The 14014-nt window shown below is 42.8% G+C and overlaps 1 protein-coding gene across 4 annotated transcripts in view; it reads left to right on the top strand.

Annotated features, from left to right (window-relative positions):
• PIEZO2 (piezo type mechanosensitive ion channel component 2) overlaps nucleotides 1–14014 on the top strand; it is a gene marked incomplete at both ends in the record, with an annotated part of 345228 nt that overhangs the window by 267315 nt on the left and 63899 nt on the right. For 2 of the 4 annotated variants that reach the window (XM_080920083.1, XM_080920081.1), the window contains 6 exons: nucleotides 645–686; nucleotides 5963–5995; nucleotides 6358–6572; nucleotides 8352–8512; nucleotides 12297–12473; nucleotides 12763–12888. In XM_080920083.1, coding sequence (XP_080776209.1) covers nucleotides 645–686; nucleotides 5963–5995; nucleotides 6358–6572; nucleotides 8352–8512; nucleotides 12297–12473; nucleotides 12763–12888 — 754 coding nt within the window. The remainder of the gene's footprint in view (nucleotides 1–644; nucleotides 687–5962; nucleotides 5996–6357; nucleotides 6573–8351; nucleotides 8513–12296; nucleotides 12474–12762; nucleotides 12889–14014) is intronic. The other 2 variants (XM_080920082.1, XM_080920084.1) reach the window with 2 other exon arrangements.

Genomic DNA, 14014 nt, shown 5'->3' with positions numbered 1-14014 from the left:
AGGGTCTATTGTTATTTAAATTTATGGAAATGTTACTTAGAATTGTAGAAGAAAATTATGTCATCTATAAGAAAACTATTATAATTTCTCAGTAGATGATCTCAGGAAATATCATTTCACTTACTAATTGTTAATATATAACAAAACAATACTACATGTTGCATAATAATAATTTTCTATGAACCTTTATAGTTACATTGATATCATTACAAGTTATCTTTGATTCATGCTAGAAAATACTTTTTAAGTTTAAGTTTTAAAGACTCTAAAGAAAATACAATGGTTATCGCTTACTTAGATTTTCTTAAAAATCTGAAAAAAAAGAGCAAAAGGTTAATCTTCAGATTCTAATTTTCTTTGATAATATCTATGTTCAAAACCAAACATCCCTACTTTTTAATAAAGTATGGGGTGGGAGGGCAGAGGCTGAAGGGGCCTAGCATGGGATCTTTGAGCATCTTTCTGTGTGTTACTTTATGTTGCTCCTGAATCTTGCTGTCAGGACTCTTCCTCAAGCCTGTGTGGATGATGATACACCTTTATAAAGCTTGAGACAATCTACTCCTCCATTACCCTCTAACTGTCTCCTCTTTCTCTCCCACCTATCTTCCACTGCATCCTTGGGCTTCCATCCCTCTGCGCAGCCATGCCAAAGTCAATGGTCGCGTGTACCTAATAATAAATAGGTGGGTATGCTGACGTTCTTCTTTTTCTCTCTCCCTTTTGTTTAAAAATGGTTTCTTTGTATGTTAAACCCTTTGCTGCTCATAAATAAGAAGTGGTGTCCTCAGATAGTGGACGGTGGCCTCAGGTATGCTCATGGATGTGTATTGCAAACGAAGCCATTTGGTGGTGAGAGCAAATGGTGCAGTGCAGCGTCTGTGGAGGTGCTCCAGGGTCTTCAGCTGGTGCTCAGCACTTGGGTTTGGTCTCGACTTGTAAGTCCCTTTGGTTTCGTTCTTGGGTAGCATTTGTTCAAGGCTTGCCCGAGCATTTGACATTTCACTGATCATAAAACAGAGAGCTCAGCTCAAGAACTGCCTCCTCCGTACAGCCCCCCATCCCGCTGACACTCATCTGCCCTCCCTCTCCATTCCTGCCACACTCTCTCAGGCTGCTCTCCTGACACTTTCCTTCCAGAACCCTGCTTGTCTTACCTTGCTAAAGGCATATGCTCCTCGGGTCTGGATGCCCTGTGCCATGTACAGGAGAGTTCCCGTCACTGAATGCTCAGCCTTACTAGTTGATATGTGGGAGGTGCTTCCCGAATGAAAGGAAAATGGCCACGGTATGTGGTTTAAAAGCAAAACAACAACAACTGCGCCCCCCCAAAAAAAACCCCAAACCATCAGTTTCCAAATACAATTCTACCAGAAGGATCATAATCATTAAAGATGGATCTTTTACATCCCTAGATTTTACAGTGTGTCCTCACACCACAGGAAATACAAATCTGGTCACTAGCTGGCTGGGGAGCAAAGAAAAGCAGTAAGCCTCAGCGTTGCTAGGGCTATCTGGAATCTGATGGAAGCCGGAGTGGGAGGAAATCCCACCTCAGGTTTGTAGCTGCTGGGGAGAGAAACAGGACACTCTCTGGTTAGGAATCTTCCCCAGTTAGTTATCCCCCATGTCCAAACACGAGCTCTCTGCTTGCTGTTCCTCATAAAGCATTAGGTAGATGCTCTACAAAAACGCAGACTCATCCCAATTAACTAAAATCCCCAGATATCTCAGCTTTACCATTATCCTCTTTCCAGTGAAATCTCTCACTCATGGAGAGATCTTGAAGAAATGATAACATATGCCCCTCCCCACAAGGAAACATTAATCAAACACTCCTGACTCTTATTTCAAAGCATGAGCTTCAGAAGGTTGCCTTTAGAGTGTGTCCAAATCTTAATAGACCACCCGCTCAATTAGAATCACAGAGTGAGCGCTTTACTGTATAATTTATTTAAGTCCAAGGTTTCCCAAGCAGAAAAATATGCTGAGGAAAGCGAGTCCTGAATCCGCAAAGAGAGCTGTATCTGCATAAGGGTAACAGTGGTAGGCATTACCTTACACAGAGTATGTGGTAAAAGAGGGTAGCACAGACTGGAATACTAATGATTAAATTGTGGGACATTTTCCAGTTATAAAGTTGGCTATTTTCTCAGCAGTGAGCTCACTCTTCCCATGGTGTATAAGCAGAGTCACGTGCAGCCTCACTTGGATTCTATTCAGAGGAAGGAGCTCCATACATAGAAGGGGTGACACTAAATTCCCAGATCAGCTGCTCCTGTGAGAAGCCGACCGTCTAGAAGTACCATGAGCTCTGTGAAACACGCCAGACACCTCCAATCCTGTGAGCACGACCAGTCCTCAGCGTGTCTCCTCCCCTAACTTCCGGCATTTCTTATCCCAGTGAAATGGACGAGTGCCAAAACTATTCCACACATCCCCACTTGGGATAATTCTAATCCATAGACTTTAGACAAAGGGACTTCACAATGGCAGATTTCCAACTTTCCTTAACGGAAACTACCTTAATACGCAGCTTTTCACAGGCGAGTCCTGGCACTAAATTAAACCTCACACTCCCCATCCTTTGCTAGAAAGTGTCTCTGCTGACACTTCCTAAATTGTAGTGTGTACATGCACGAGGCCGGAGAGTTGGACAAGATGGCCGCCCTCCAGAGCATCCCCCAGAGCACACACTTAGGATGAAGTGGAGTGCAGGTTGAACACGGTATGCGCTGAGCCTAGAAAGGGAAGAACTGGATGCATAAATGAAGAGACATTGCCCTGTGCTTCGTTAATGTGTAAAGGGTATATAATGTTTTTTATTATTATTTTTCTAAATCAGTCCTGAGATGTCCATAGCTCAGAGTGTGAATCTCACCCACCCATCCCCCCCAACACATACACACTCACGAACACGCACGTGCATACAGGGGTGGATAAACAGACAGCAAGGACACAATAGACAGCTGAAAAAATGCAAAGAGTTGAAGACAAACTTCTAGAGGAAACAGTTTGATGTCAGGAAGCAGAAGGAGGACTCTCTTTGCTCATCCCACATCGATCTGGTGTTTCAGATAAAAGTCTGTTTCCTGGACATTACATATGCTCTGTGGTCACTAAAGAATGACAAACATTATGAGCACTACACCCTGAAGTTTCAGGGAACCTCTCCCTGCAGTGAACTTGGCTGCCATGGGCTTTTCTGCTGACCAGTCCAGCTGCTGTGTGTAGCGGATGGCAGCCCATTCAGCTCCTGGTCCTGCATTGGCAATGCAAGAGCTGCACACAGAACAGTGAGCGAGGATGAAGGAGAGATTTCCTAAAGAGATACCGGCCATTTTCCTTGAGAGATATTTTCTTAAATATACAAATGGGCAGGCAGCAGAATCATCAGGTTCAACATAGATCCCCTGTCTGGTACTAAATGGACCCCTGCAAGACCACACACGGACCCCTGCAGGACCACACACATGGATCCCTGCTTTTTTCACTAGGATGAACTTAGGATGCAGGTGACCCGACCCAAGCATGAAAATCACTCTTTAGATGATGGTTCTTTGCCTTGAAATTTTTCTGTATAATTACTCCTCGTGTGAATCATTCACAGAAACTTCCGCCATTTTCAAAATATCCTTTAAAGGAGGCACAGTGGTTTCCAACCTACAGAACAGCAGACTGGGGCTAAGGAGCCAGGCCCAGTACTTTGCCAAGCCATGTAGGTAGAGCCTTTTCCTATGGGGATTCTGCTCCCGGCTTTCTGCTTTTACATCCTAGGCTTCTAGGACTCTTGCTGATTTTATTCTCAAAAGCTGGTATGATCAAGGTTAAAAAAAAAAGAGAGAGAGAGAGATGAAAAAAATTAAACAGTCTGTTTAAACCACATGCTCCAGACAACCAGATATTTAAAATACTTTCATTGTTTGGACGTATTTCATGTGCACACATTTCCCTGCATGTGTAATGAAACATAGCAGCCAACGGAATTCTCAGAGGGTCATTGAGCTCCCCACACGTGTCTCTCCCCTTTTTTGTGTGTCAGTCACCATCTGCCTAAAGTTACATCGTTCCATGGACTAACAGGATGCCCCACCCCCACCCCATTCTTCTTCATGGATGAAATCAGATTGCAGTAACAAGTGGAGGAGCCCAGGTCTCTTCTGCTTTCAGATTTATCTGGCCCAGAAATTTTGTAGAGAAGCATCTAGAAGTCAGTGTAGAACTACCTCCAAAAGTTCATTTTAGGATCTTCTTCTGAATCCTTGATCTAACTAGCGTCCTCAGCATGCCCTAGCTATGTTACAGCAGTTTTTGGGCATCTTTGTTGAGGCCACTTTGCGGCGTTGTCCTAGTAATAGCTTTAGAAATAGCCTGTGACCATGAGTCCCATCGTACAATTAGCAGGGTGTATTAGAAAGTCATCTTTTCAGCTCAAAGCTTATGCTGTCTTTAAAATGTAATCCAAGATCACGAGTCTATACCCTAAAGGCCCAAAGTCTTTTTCCTGGTGGCAGATGGCCTCCCGTTGATAGATAAGATTCAGACCTGCAGCAGTTCAAGGGTAAATGGCTACCGGTGACCGCCCCGGCCTGCTAGTCACCCCAACACATCTCAGACAGATGTCACACACCTGCCAGACCCTGACAGATCGGGCTGGTAGGTGTTGTCTGTGATGTGAAAGCACAGCATTGCTGTAGGGGGAAATGCATTTGTTTCATCTGTAAAACTATCCCAGAAACAGAGAAGGCTGTGGACTTGCTTAAGGCAACAAAGTATGACACTCCTTCTGAATGAAATTAGTAGTTTGCTCCGGGTGTATTATAAAAGCCCAGGGGCAATGTAGACTCAACACAGCATCTTCAAACCTCAGGTGTGCCTTCAAGTGTAATATTAATGACAATAGCTCAGGCTTAGGTAAGTTTAAGAAAACTAAATAATTTCCTGAGATTCCACGATCCTGCTGGTAGAAGAGTATTAGCCATCCTGTCGTAGGCAGGTGGAAATGTGTGGAATGATTATTATAAATGAAAAGGTGATTCAAGTTTCCAGAAGACGTGTTTGTAAAATATGCTGTGTTACCTAAAGTGTCTCTTATAACACTAACTGCTCTAGGGATAAAGAGCTTTCTGTTTGTTGAGACTATTAGGAAGTGAGACACATGGTACTTGCCCATAGTCCCAGCCACTAGGTGGATAAAGGATGGTTGCTTGGCCTGGGAGTTTTGAGGGCAGTTTGAGCAACATAATAGAGTGTGAAATGTAAATAGAGTCTCAAAAATAGAGTGTGAAATGTAAATACAGAGACTATCCAGTAAAATATGATTTAAAAAATAAAGTGTTGGAAAAGCCTTCACCTGTGCTGCCTGCTGTGAAGTAAACTATGGGACCCCAGCTGCTGTGAGGGCAATAGGTGCCCCCCACCCCCACCCCTGCATTCTTGCTCTGGCTCTGGCTCTGGCTCCTACTGGATCTCCTGAAGCTTCCAGCCTACCGTTCACATCAGCGGTTCCTCAGACTGGATGTGACAAAGCCGCCTAAACCTGAAAGCGTGTGCCTCTCCCTGCATATGCTTCAGAAGCTGTCAGCATGACGTCAGCCAATGCCTAGGCTTACTGAGAGCTTCCATTACTTAAGAAACTGAAAAGACTTAGGGTACCCACGAATGACGCGTGGTTCTTGCAAGATGGTTCGAAACCTTACATAAAGAGCATGGTGTGGGTTTTGACTATCCTCTCCCTTATAAACCAGCCATCGCGGCCACCAGCTGCTGAGCCTAGACTCACAGTGAGAGCACACGGCTGGTGCCCTTCTGGAATGCACTTGGCATTAGGTCAACAATGCGCCCGGCATAACCCCAATGGGGTGGTGATGATATAGAGCATGACTTGTGATCTCTGACATCCGTATAACTCCTCTGTTCTCATCTCCTTTTCTTTCCTTTCTATTCCAATTACTTTGAGCAGCATCAAGAAAAAATTACCAATCCACCAGAATGAGTAAGTCCCCCACGTGAAGCCATGAAATGCTCGCTCTACATGACGCCATTCCATGCTTCTACATCCTAAACTCTGACCATTTTCTCCTCCAGGGAAAAAATGTCAAGTTTAGGTGTCAATAACTCTCATTCCTGACCAATCACTAGAACCTGAATAAGAAAAGCTAACAAAGCTGAGTTGACAGTTTGTTTTTAGAAAGAACTTTAAAACAAACCAACAAAATGCGGTGAGATACTAACAGCCATGACTCGAGGTCCTTGTACACCTACTGATTTGCCTCGGTTTGGCCTCCATTACTTGCCCCTCTATTGCACCCTTCCGGCACCCCTTCCTCTTCTGACTCAGCTTCCCTCTGCTCACAGGTTAGCCCACCCTGAAGGAAGCCTCCCAGACCTAGCCATTATGAACATGACCGCTAGCCTCGATAAGCCTGAGGTGCAGAAGTTGGCAGAACCTGGGGAGGAGAGGCCAGAAGAATGTGGCAAGACGGAAGAGAAGGGTGACTCTGGAGACGACAATGATGAGTCTGAGGAAGAGGAAGATGAGGAAGAGGAATCTGAGGAAGAAGAATCCTCAGGTAATCAGCCTTTCTCATCGGCTGCCCTATCAGCATGAATGACCGTGTGACTTGCTCCCAAGGACATGTGTGTTACTTTAATAGAAGTTGCAGAATGGTTTTTGGTTGTTTCAGTGATAGGATTTTCATTCCACTTACTGCAATAAGTTTCTTTTCATCTAGCTGAAAGAGAAGAGAGCAGATGGTTGGCTAAGAATCCCCAAGGACAGGCAGAGTGCCCAGGAGGAGATCCGGAGGGGTGTGTTCTATCTTCTGCTGTGGGCACCTCTCCTAGGACCTGTCCTACTATAAGAAAAAGAGGCCCCTACACTGAGCACTGACAATTCCCCATGTCCCCTTCAGAGACCCCTTCTTGTGAAAGACATTCTGAGGCTTGCCAATTATGAATCCTAGTTCTAGTCCAGCACTTTAGACTACAAACCCTAGAGGAGGTCCTGTGCAGTTGCATGTTGGTCCTGGCAGGCTAGTGCTCTCTCTGTGGGGTTTTGGGTAGTGCTGAGTTAAGAGCTCCCTCTTCCTCATTCGATTCTGAAAGTTCCAAGATATTCTCTGTGATTAATAGCACAAAAGTGGCCATGCTCTGGTTGTATTTAGGGCCTTTTAAAATGCTTTGTTTATAGACCTGCAATGACCAGGAATGTGGGGATTGGGTTGCCATGGTTATTGATGTTGTCTTATGGAGGATGCAAAAGGTTGCCATAACGACTCAGAAAGGGCAAGAGTGTAGCCCCTGGGTCAGAGTGGGAGATGTACATGTATTAGGGGTCTCAGCTATACAAAATCAGAAAATCAAAAATGCTGTGGGGCAAAGGCCTGCTGAGAAACCTTGTTCTCTTCTCTAACTCATCTCTAAAGACCCAAGGCAAGAACAAGATGCATTTCTCACATCTGAATTGCAATTGCCCCACAGTGTGTATGTGTGTTTGTCTCTGTGTGTGTGTGTGTGTGTAGACAATTCTACCAGACAAGTAGTTAATGCTGGGATTCAATTATACTATTTAAAGAGGACTTTGGCCCTTACTAAAGGTCCCATCTAAAATCCCTTCATAACCTATTGCTAGGTTGTACATACCTCTAAACTGTTTCTCCATTGACTGTCACCTAAGCACTCTGTGATAAGTATTTCTCAGTGTAACTAAAACCTTATTGAATGTTCAGAGCCAAGGACAATCACATATAAACTACGTCTTACAGGTGGACACATCCCAGAACCAAAGCATGGAAAAACAAAACCAGTCCCGTGTGTCTTCCAATGGAGTTGGCCAGGTCAGGGATAGACTGATGTGAGCTACTGAGGTTAAAAAAAAAAATACAATTGCTTATTTGAGTAAAATGATTAAGTTGAGCACACTTTAGGAAACCATGCTGATTCTGAAGAGGAAAAGGCTGTCTCTGCCCACAACATACCTACAGGATGTGCTTGTTAAAGGAGATGAGAAAAGCTTATTCATTCATCTGTCACTGGTGGGAGCAGTGTTCAGCTGACAAAGATGTCATTATAAAGAGCTCAGAGGATGTAACACAGTCTTAAAAGTCAGTCAAGGCAGAACTCTTTGCACTGGATTAATTAAAAGGCACATGGAGTAACATTATCCCCTGTGTTTGAATTTATGTCCATAATCAGCAGCACAGCTTGGGGTCTTGGGTACTTTCTCCCCCGTTCATAGAGCTCTCGCAGACTCTTGGGTAGCTTCTCATCCCATCCTGAAAGGTACAAGAATGTTCCCATTAATAACACCAAATATGGTTTAGCTTCTTGTTCTGTGTACCGCTTTGCAGACCTCAGGAACAAGTGGCACCTGGTGATCGACCGCCTCACTGTGCTCTTTCTCAAATTCCTGGAGTATTTCCACAAGTTGCAGGTGTTTATGTGGTGGATCTTGGAGCTGCACATCATCAAAATCGTCTCGTCATACATTATCTGGGTGACTGTGAAAGAGGCAAGTGCTATCAGACTGAACAGAACGTGGCAGGTCCTCATTTTCTTTGTCTATGTGTCCATTCAGAACATAATGCCCCTTATGCTCAGAGATCAAGGCATATGTGAGTGCCTAAGCCATATACAGAAGACCCAAGGTTGATGGAGCTGAGAAAGGGAATGTTAGCAGAAGAGAAAGCCCCACGGCTTAGTTTCCATTTGGCTTGATCATACAGCTAAGGATGCTTTCTGAATTATGTGGACTGGGCTGTCTTTCTCCAGCACATGGTAATCCATCTCTTTGAGGAAAGGAGTTTGTGTTCCAATTTGCGTTGCCGAGGAGTATACTCTGGTTCACAAATATAGCAAATCTTTGCTAGAATTCATCTTGCCTGCTATCTTAGAACGATATGAAGTTGATTGTCCACTGGATTTATACTTCTGTCTTATGTCTTGATTTTTTTAAAAGGTATCTTTCTATCAAAGGTTCCTCCATGTTGACTGTGAAGAGACAAACTTTCTTTTAATTTATTCATCAAACAGTTTTTACAGACTTTTACACTTGATCAAGTCAGCCAAGGATCAGTCATTTTTACAGACCTCTTAACTTTCCTGGATGGCTTTTCAGTTGGTTACTATTCAGAATCTTCTACCTTGAGATTTAGGTCCAGAGCTTACTGCCTACAACATTTAAGGCCATGACACTCCAACCAAGCTGCTTGGCACATAAGACAAATGGAAGATGCACTTTGTCCCAAGAACATCATGGCATCAAATTCTACCCTGAGTCCCCGGATAATCAGAATCTTGTTATATATGGGGGTGAACAGCCATTTTCCTGGAAAATTTGACTCATCTGAATTGTTTTGACACCAAACACTTTTATTTGATACTACTAATTTTTCATAATTAGCATACAAAATACCAAGTTTCCTTATGGCATTTTAATACATTTTTTGTTTAGCTGCTCTCCCTTCCCCCATTTCTCCTCCAGTCTCCCACTGTACCATTCTCCTCCTGGATTATCCTTTCTATTTCATGTCACGTGTGCTCCAGGCTCCTCTCCATATCATTGGTTCTTTTCTAATTTACTGGCCTTTATCCACACTCACTTGCACACAAACACACATACACAACATGGATTTGTTTTTTTTTTTCCTTGAACATCCCATTAGATGCTTGTTGCCATGGAGATAATGAGTCCATGCCTCCTTCTCAGGTCCTGATGCTTGCTGCAGGAGAGCACAAGTTTGGAGCAATGTGCATGGCAATGACACCATCTTACTCTAGAATGAAGAAGCTCTCTATACTGTACCCATCTTCCCATTTGTGAGATTATAACAAGAAAATATCTTCCCTGGAGAGACTCCTCACCCCTGTTCTCCTTGAACACTGGTGACCATGTCCTGTGACACATATCATGACTCTACTCCCTCTGTCTTATTATTGTATCCCTCTTTAGCTTCAGGCGTGTGCACAGCCTACTCTGCCTATTCTCCTTCTAGAGGATGAGCACCTATGCTTCTGAAGTCCCATTACTGGCCATCCATGACCTCAATTCTTGTGTGCCCCAAGGCACCCCTGCCAGTGAGCCCTAAAACTGAACTCATTGTTCACATGATCTCTCTCCTTAGGAAACTAAGAGATTCTCGGCATTTCACCCACCTTTTCTCTATCCAGTATACCCTCCATGCTGCAACTAGACATTCTCTGCAAGGGGTAAATGGGATCACATTAGACCTCTCTACCTAAAACGCTATCATGGATATCTCATATTATACACACATAGAGTTCTTATTTATGGTGTGCTCTAAACTACCATACCTGGAGCCTCAGGAAGGTGTGGAATTCAAATCCCATGTCTGTTTCATTAGATAACATGCTTCTTCTAGGAATAATTACTGTTCTTCCTTGTCCATTGGCTTTGTGCCTGAAGTTTCTCTGCTCACTTCACTTCTGTCTAGAGAACCCTGTTCTCTGCTCTAATTTCTGGCAGCTGAACCATCTTTCTTTACATGATTAAGACTAAGTTGGGAGTTCCTGTCACATCACAGGCTCACCCAAGCAGTGTGCTCGTCCTGTGGCTTTGTCTGGGACATTCATAGATTTAGTGTATTCCCTGAGGGCAAGGAATCCTCAGGACATTTGTCACCCGTAAGCTGGTTAGGAATGAAGAAGACATTACTGTGTTTGCATATCACATAGAAAATTAAAAAAAGAAAACTTCTGTGCAAATTAGGTGAGCTGCATTTATACCTAGAGCTTTAAAAATATAATAAAAGAAATAAGAGCCTTGTTTCATAGGAAATACCTTTAATAGAATTTGCTTTTTACCATGCAAATTGACCCTACCTTTGACTATGGGAAACGAGTCAATTTACTCCTCTAAGCATGTTGATAAAAGCACAGCATTCAGTTTGTGTCCAAGTGCTCTGTAGATGATTGGACACTCCTAACAACAGCATCTCTCTCTTCCCCGGTTAATTCTGTGAGGCAGCTCTTTCCAGCTTACTATTTCAGCTCTTAATTCTCAGAGGGAGGGAGAGAGTATTTGCCTCCCATAGGGATGAGCGTGTAAGTTGAGTAGCAGAAAACGTGCCACACAGATGCTGTTCATTACTGTTCACATTTTCCCATTTCATACTTTTTAAGCCACTTTTGGGACCTAATTTCCATAACTCATAGAGCTTTGTGCCTGGTACGTAGTGATTTTTTTAGTGAACACATGCTATAATATTCACTGAGAGCAGCCATAGTTCTGAGACATTATCAAGATAAATTAACATGGTCCATGGCTCAATAAGCCAAAGGTGTTTCTATACTCATCAAGGAAATATAAGCTGTGGAGACTGACTAGACCTGGGGACTGACTAGATCTGTCTGCTTGATAAATACATGCGCATCCCAGAGCCAAGAGTCAAGATGGACTCATTGCCCTTCCCCTTAAATCAGCATATTCTTGGTAATTTATATTGAGGCAGTGATACTCAGACCCCCTGAAAACACTGGCTGTCATGTCTCCCTCTTTCTCCACTTAACAACCTGCCATGGTCAAACCAGTTGGCCATCAAATCAAGCTAATTATACTTCCCAGGCAATCCAGCTGTGTCTTTTATTAATTCAAACACAAAACCACATGCTTCCATGTAACAGTGGAATCCCTAATTCCAAACCTCTCCAGCTACTGTAGAGCTGGGCTCTGACCTCTAACCTAGCCCTTACTTTTCTCCCTCCTTACTTCTGTGGCACATATTTAAATATAATGCAGATCTTATCTTCAAACTCTCCGATGTAAGGCCTATACATGGATCTCTATTTCCTACAGAGTGTGTTTCATGGTTCAAAGGGACCAGTCAGAGCTTGACTTGAAACAGCATCTCCATCCTCATCTTTGAGTAGTGCTAAAATTTCCTGATGCCCGATGGCCTCTTGCCTTATCCTTTGATTCTGCATCCTTGACCTTGAGTGTGCTTTGCATCGTTTATACCCTCTTTTAGCTTCTTGACAATCCCCTTTTTGTACTTAGGACCCTTCGGGATGCTATTACAGGAGCCGAGGCACACTTATAAGTTAGCTACTGTTACATTATATGGATTCTATCTGGTTTTATGTCTGTCTGGTTTATGGGATATAGTATCTTCAAGACTGTGGTACCTCTCTATCCTTGCAACATCCATCAGCTAAGACACTGCCTTACACATTAGAACTCAGGGAACCTTGGCTGAACTGGAATCACATTGTGCTGTCTTATAATTGTCCTGCCACTCCGTGTATTTGTGTCCCCATTTCTGATTTTGTGTTTTCAGGTGTCTCTGTTCAACTATGTATTTTTGATTTCTTGGGCATTTGCTCTGCCATATGCCAAACTCCGCCGTGTGGCTTCCAGTGTCTGCACTGTTTGGACATGTGTGATCATCGTCTGCAAAATGTTGTACCAGCTGCAAACCATTAAGCCTGAGAACTTTTCTGTCAACTGCTCCTTGGTGAGCCTCAAAGTTGGGGGGCCTTCCTCACTGACTTTAAGAGAATTAAGATGTTTGGGGAGTCACCACACCAAGAAAATTCTCTCGTTTAAAAGTCCCCTCACACACAATAGCTCTAATCTGTCCATATGATGGACCTAAATCTAATTTTAACCTGAGAACCCTCCCCACTTGAAATAGGTCCTCACCTCTCTACCCCTCCAAACGTCCTTTGATCAACGCTGAAGGAAAGAAGCCTATACTCTAATATTTAACAAGCTATTTTTACCCTGTTTTGTCTTCTTTTCAGCCCAATGAAAATCAAACCAACATACCCCTTCATGAGTTGAACAAGTCTCTTCTCTACAGTGCACCTGTTGATCCCACTGAGTGGGTTGGCCTGAGAAAGTCCTCCCCTTTACTTGTCTACCTGAGGGTAAGACTTTGTTGTACCTCATATGGGCATCTGCACAGTTATAGCTTGTGATTCCTGCCGCCTTCCCAAGACTGTTAATAACCTCTTTGATAGTAACCTTGTCTTCTTAGTCCATAGCTAAAATGACTAAATAGTAAAACCAGTATTATGTAGTGCTGAAAAGAAACTAACCAAGCAGTCTGACTCAGTTCAGTGAAATAAACCAATACCTTCACTAGTCCTTAAGACGCAGTCGAAATATACAGTTCTAGTGGTAACATCAGAACCGAAGCAAGTCCAAAAATACACTGTTAAGGGTTTTGGAAAATAGAAATATATAATACCATATATCATGTTATCTTTTTTAGACACAAAGAAAAACACTAATTAAAATATAGCAAATTTTCAGTAATGATTATTTGTGAGGAGGAAACATAAAAGCACTCCAGAAAATACTTGCTGCCAGTTTCTTCTTTTTGAATGTTTAATAAGGAGTACATATTACATTACAAAATAATAGAGCATATTTTAACCAAAAACTAGTCATAGACACTTAATGAAAACAAAGTCATTTATTATCATGCACATTCTTGTACATTTTACTTTGATGAATAACTCATTCATTAATTATTGTATTAATCTCTGACAAAGATAAGATCTTTCCACTGGGCACCGGAGAGTTTTAAATGTATGGAAAAAAAATCCCATTCTGTTATTTCTAAAGCTACTATTAAGTCGCTGTTCAAATAACTGTCAGGATAAAATAAAGTGATCTTTGTCAAGCCGGCCACATGGTTTCTGGCAGCTGCTGTCACACGCCAACGCTCTCATCATGAGTATTATGACAAGGACTTTACCATCTTGAACTTGCTTCTCAGCTTACCTCTTTCTATGTCAAGTCTACAGAGAGATTACATTCTCTCTCCAACTGCCAACTTGTTCCCACCATCAGTGGCTTTTCTAAGTTGTCCCTGAGATACTTTGCACTTAAGGGTTGCAAACAAGGAGAGACTGCCTTCCTCTTGGTTTTCTGTGCTGCTTTTTTGGTGTGAGGCATGTACTTAGCCAGCAAGTAGAAACAGCAGCCACAGTCTTGTGCCTAGAGAGAGTGGACACTGATATCACAACAGTTAGTTTGTTTCCATCA

This window comes from Micromys minutus (genome assembly GCF_963924665.1).
Source record: "Micromys minutus genome assembly, chromosome: 8".
NCBI classification, from domain to species: domain Eukaryota; kingdom Metazoa; phylum Chordata; class Mammalia; order Rodentia; family Muridae; genus Micromys; species Micromys minutus.
This window is presented reverse-complemented; position numbering and strand designations above follow the sequence as displayed.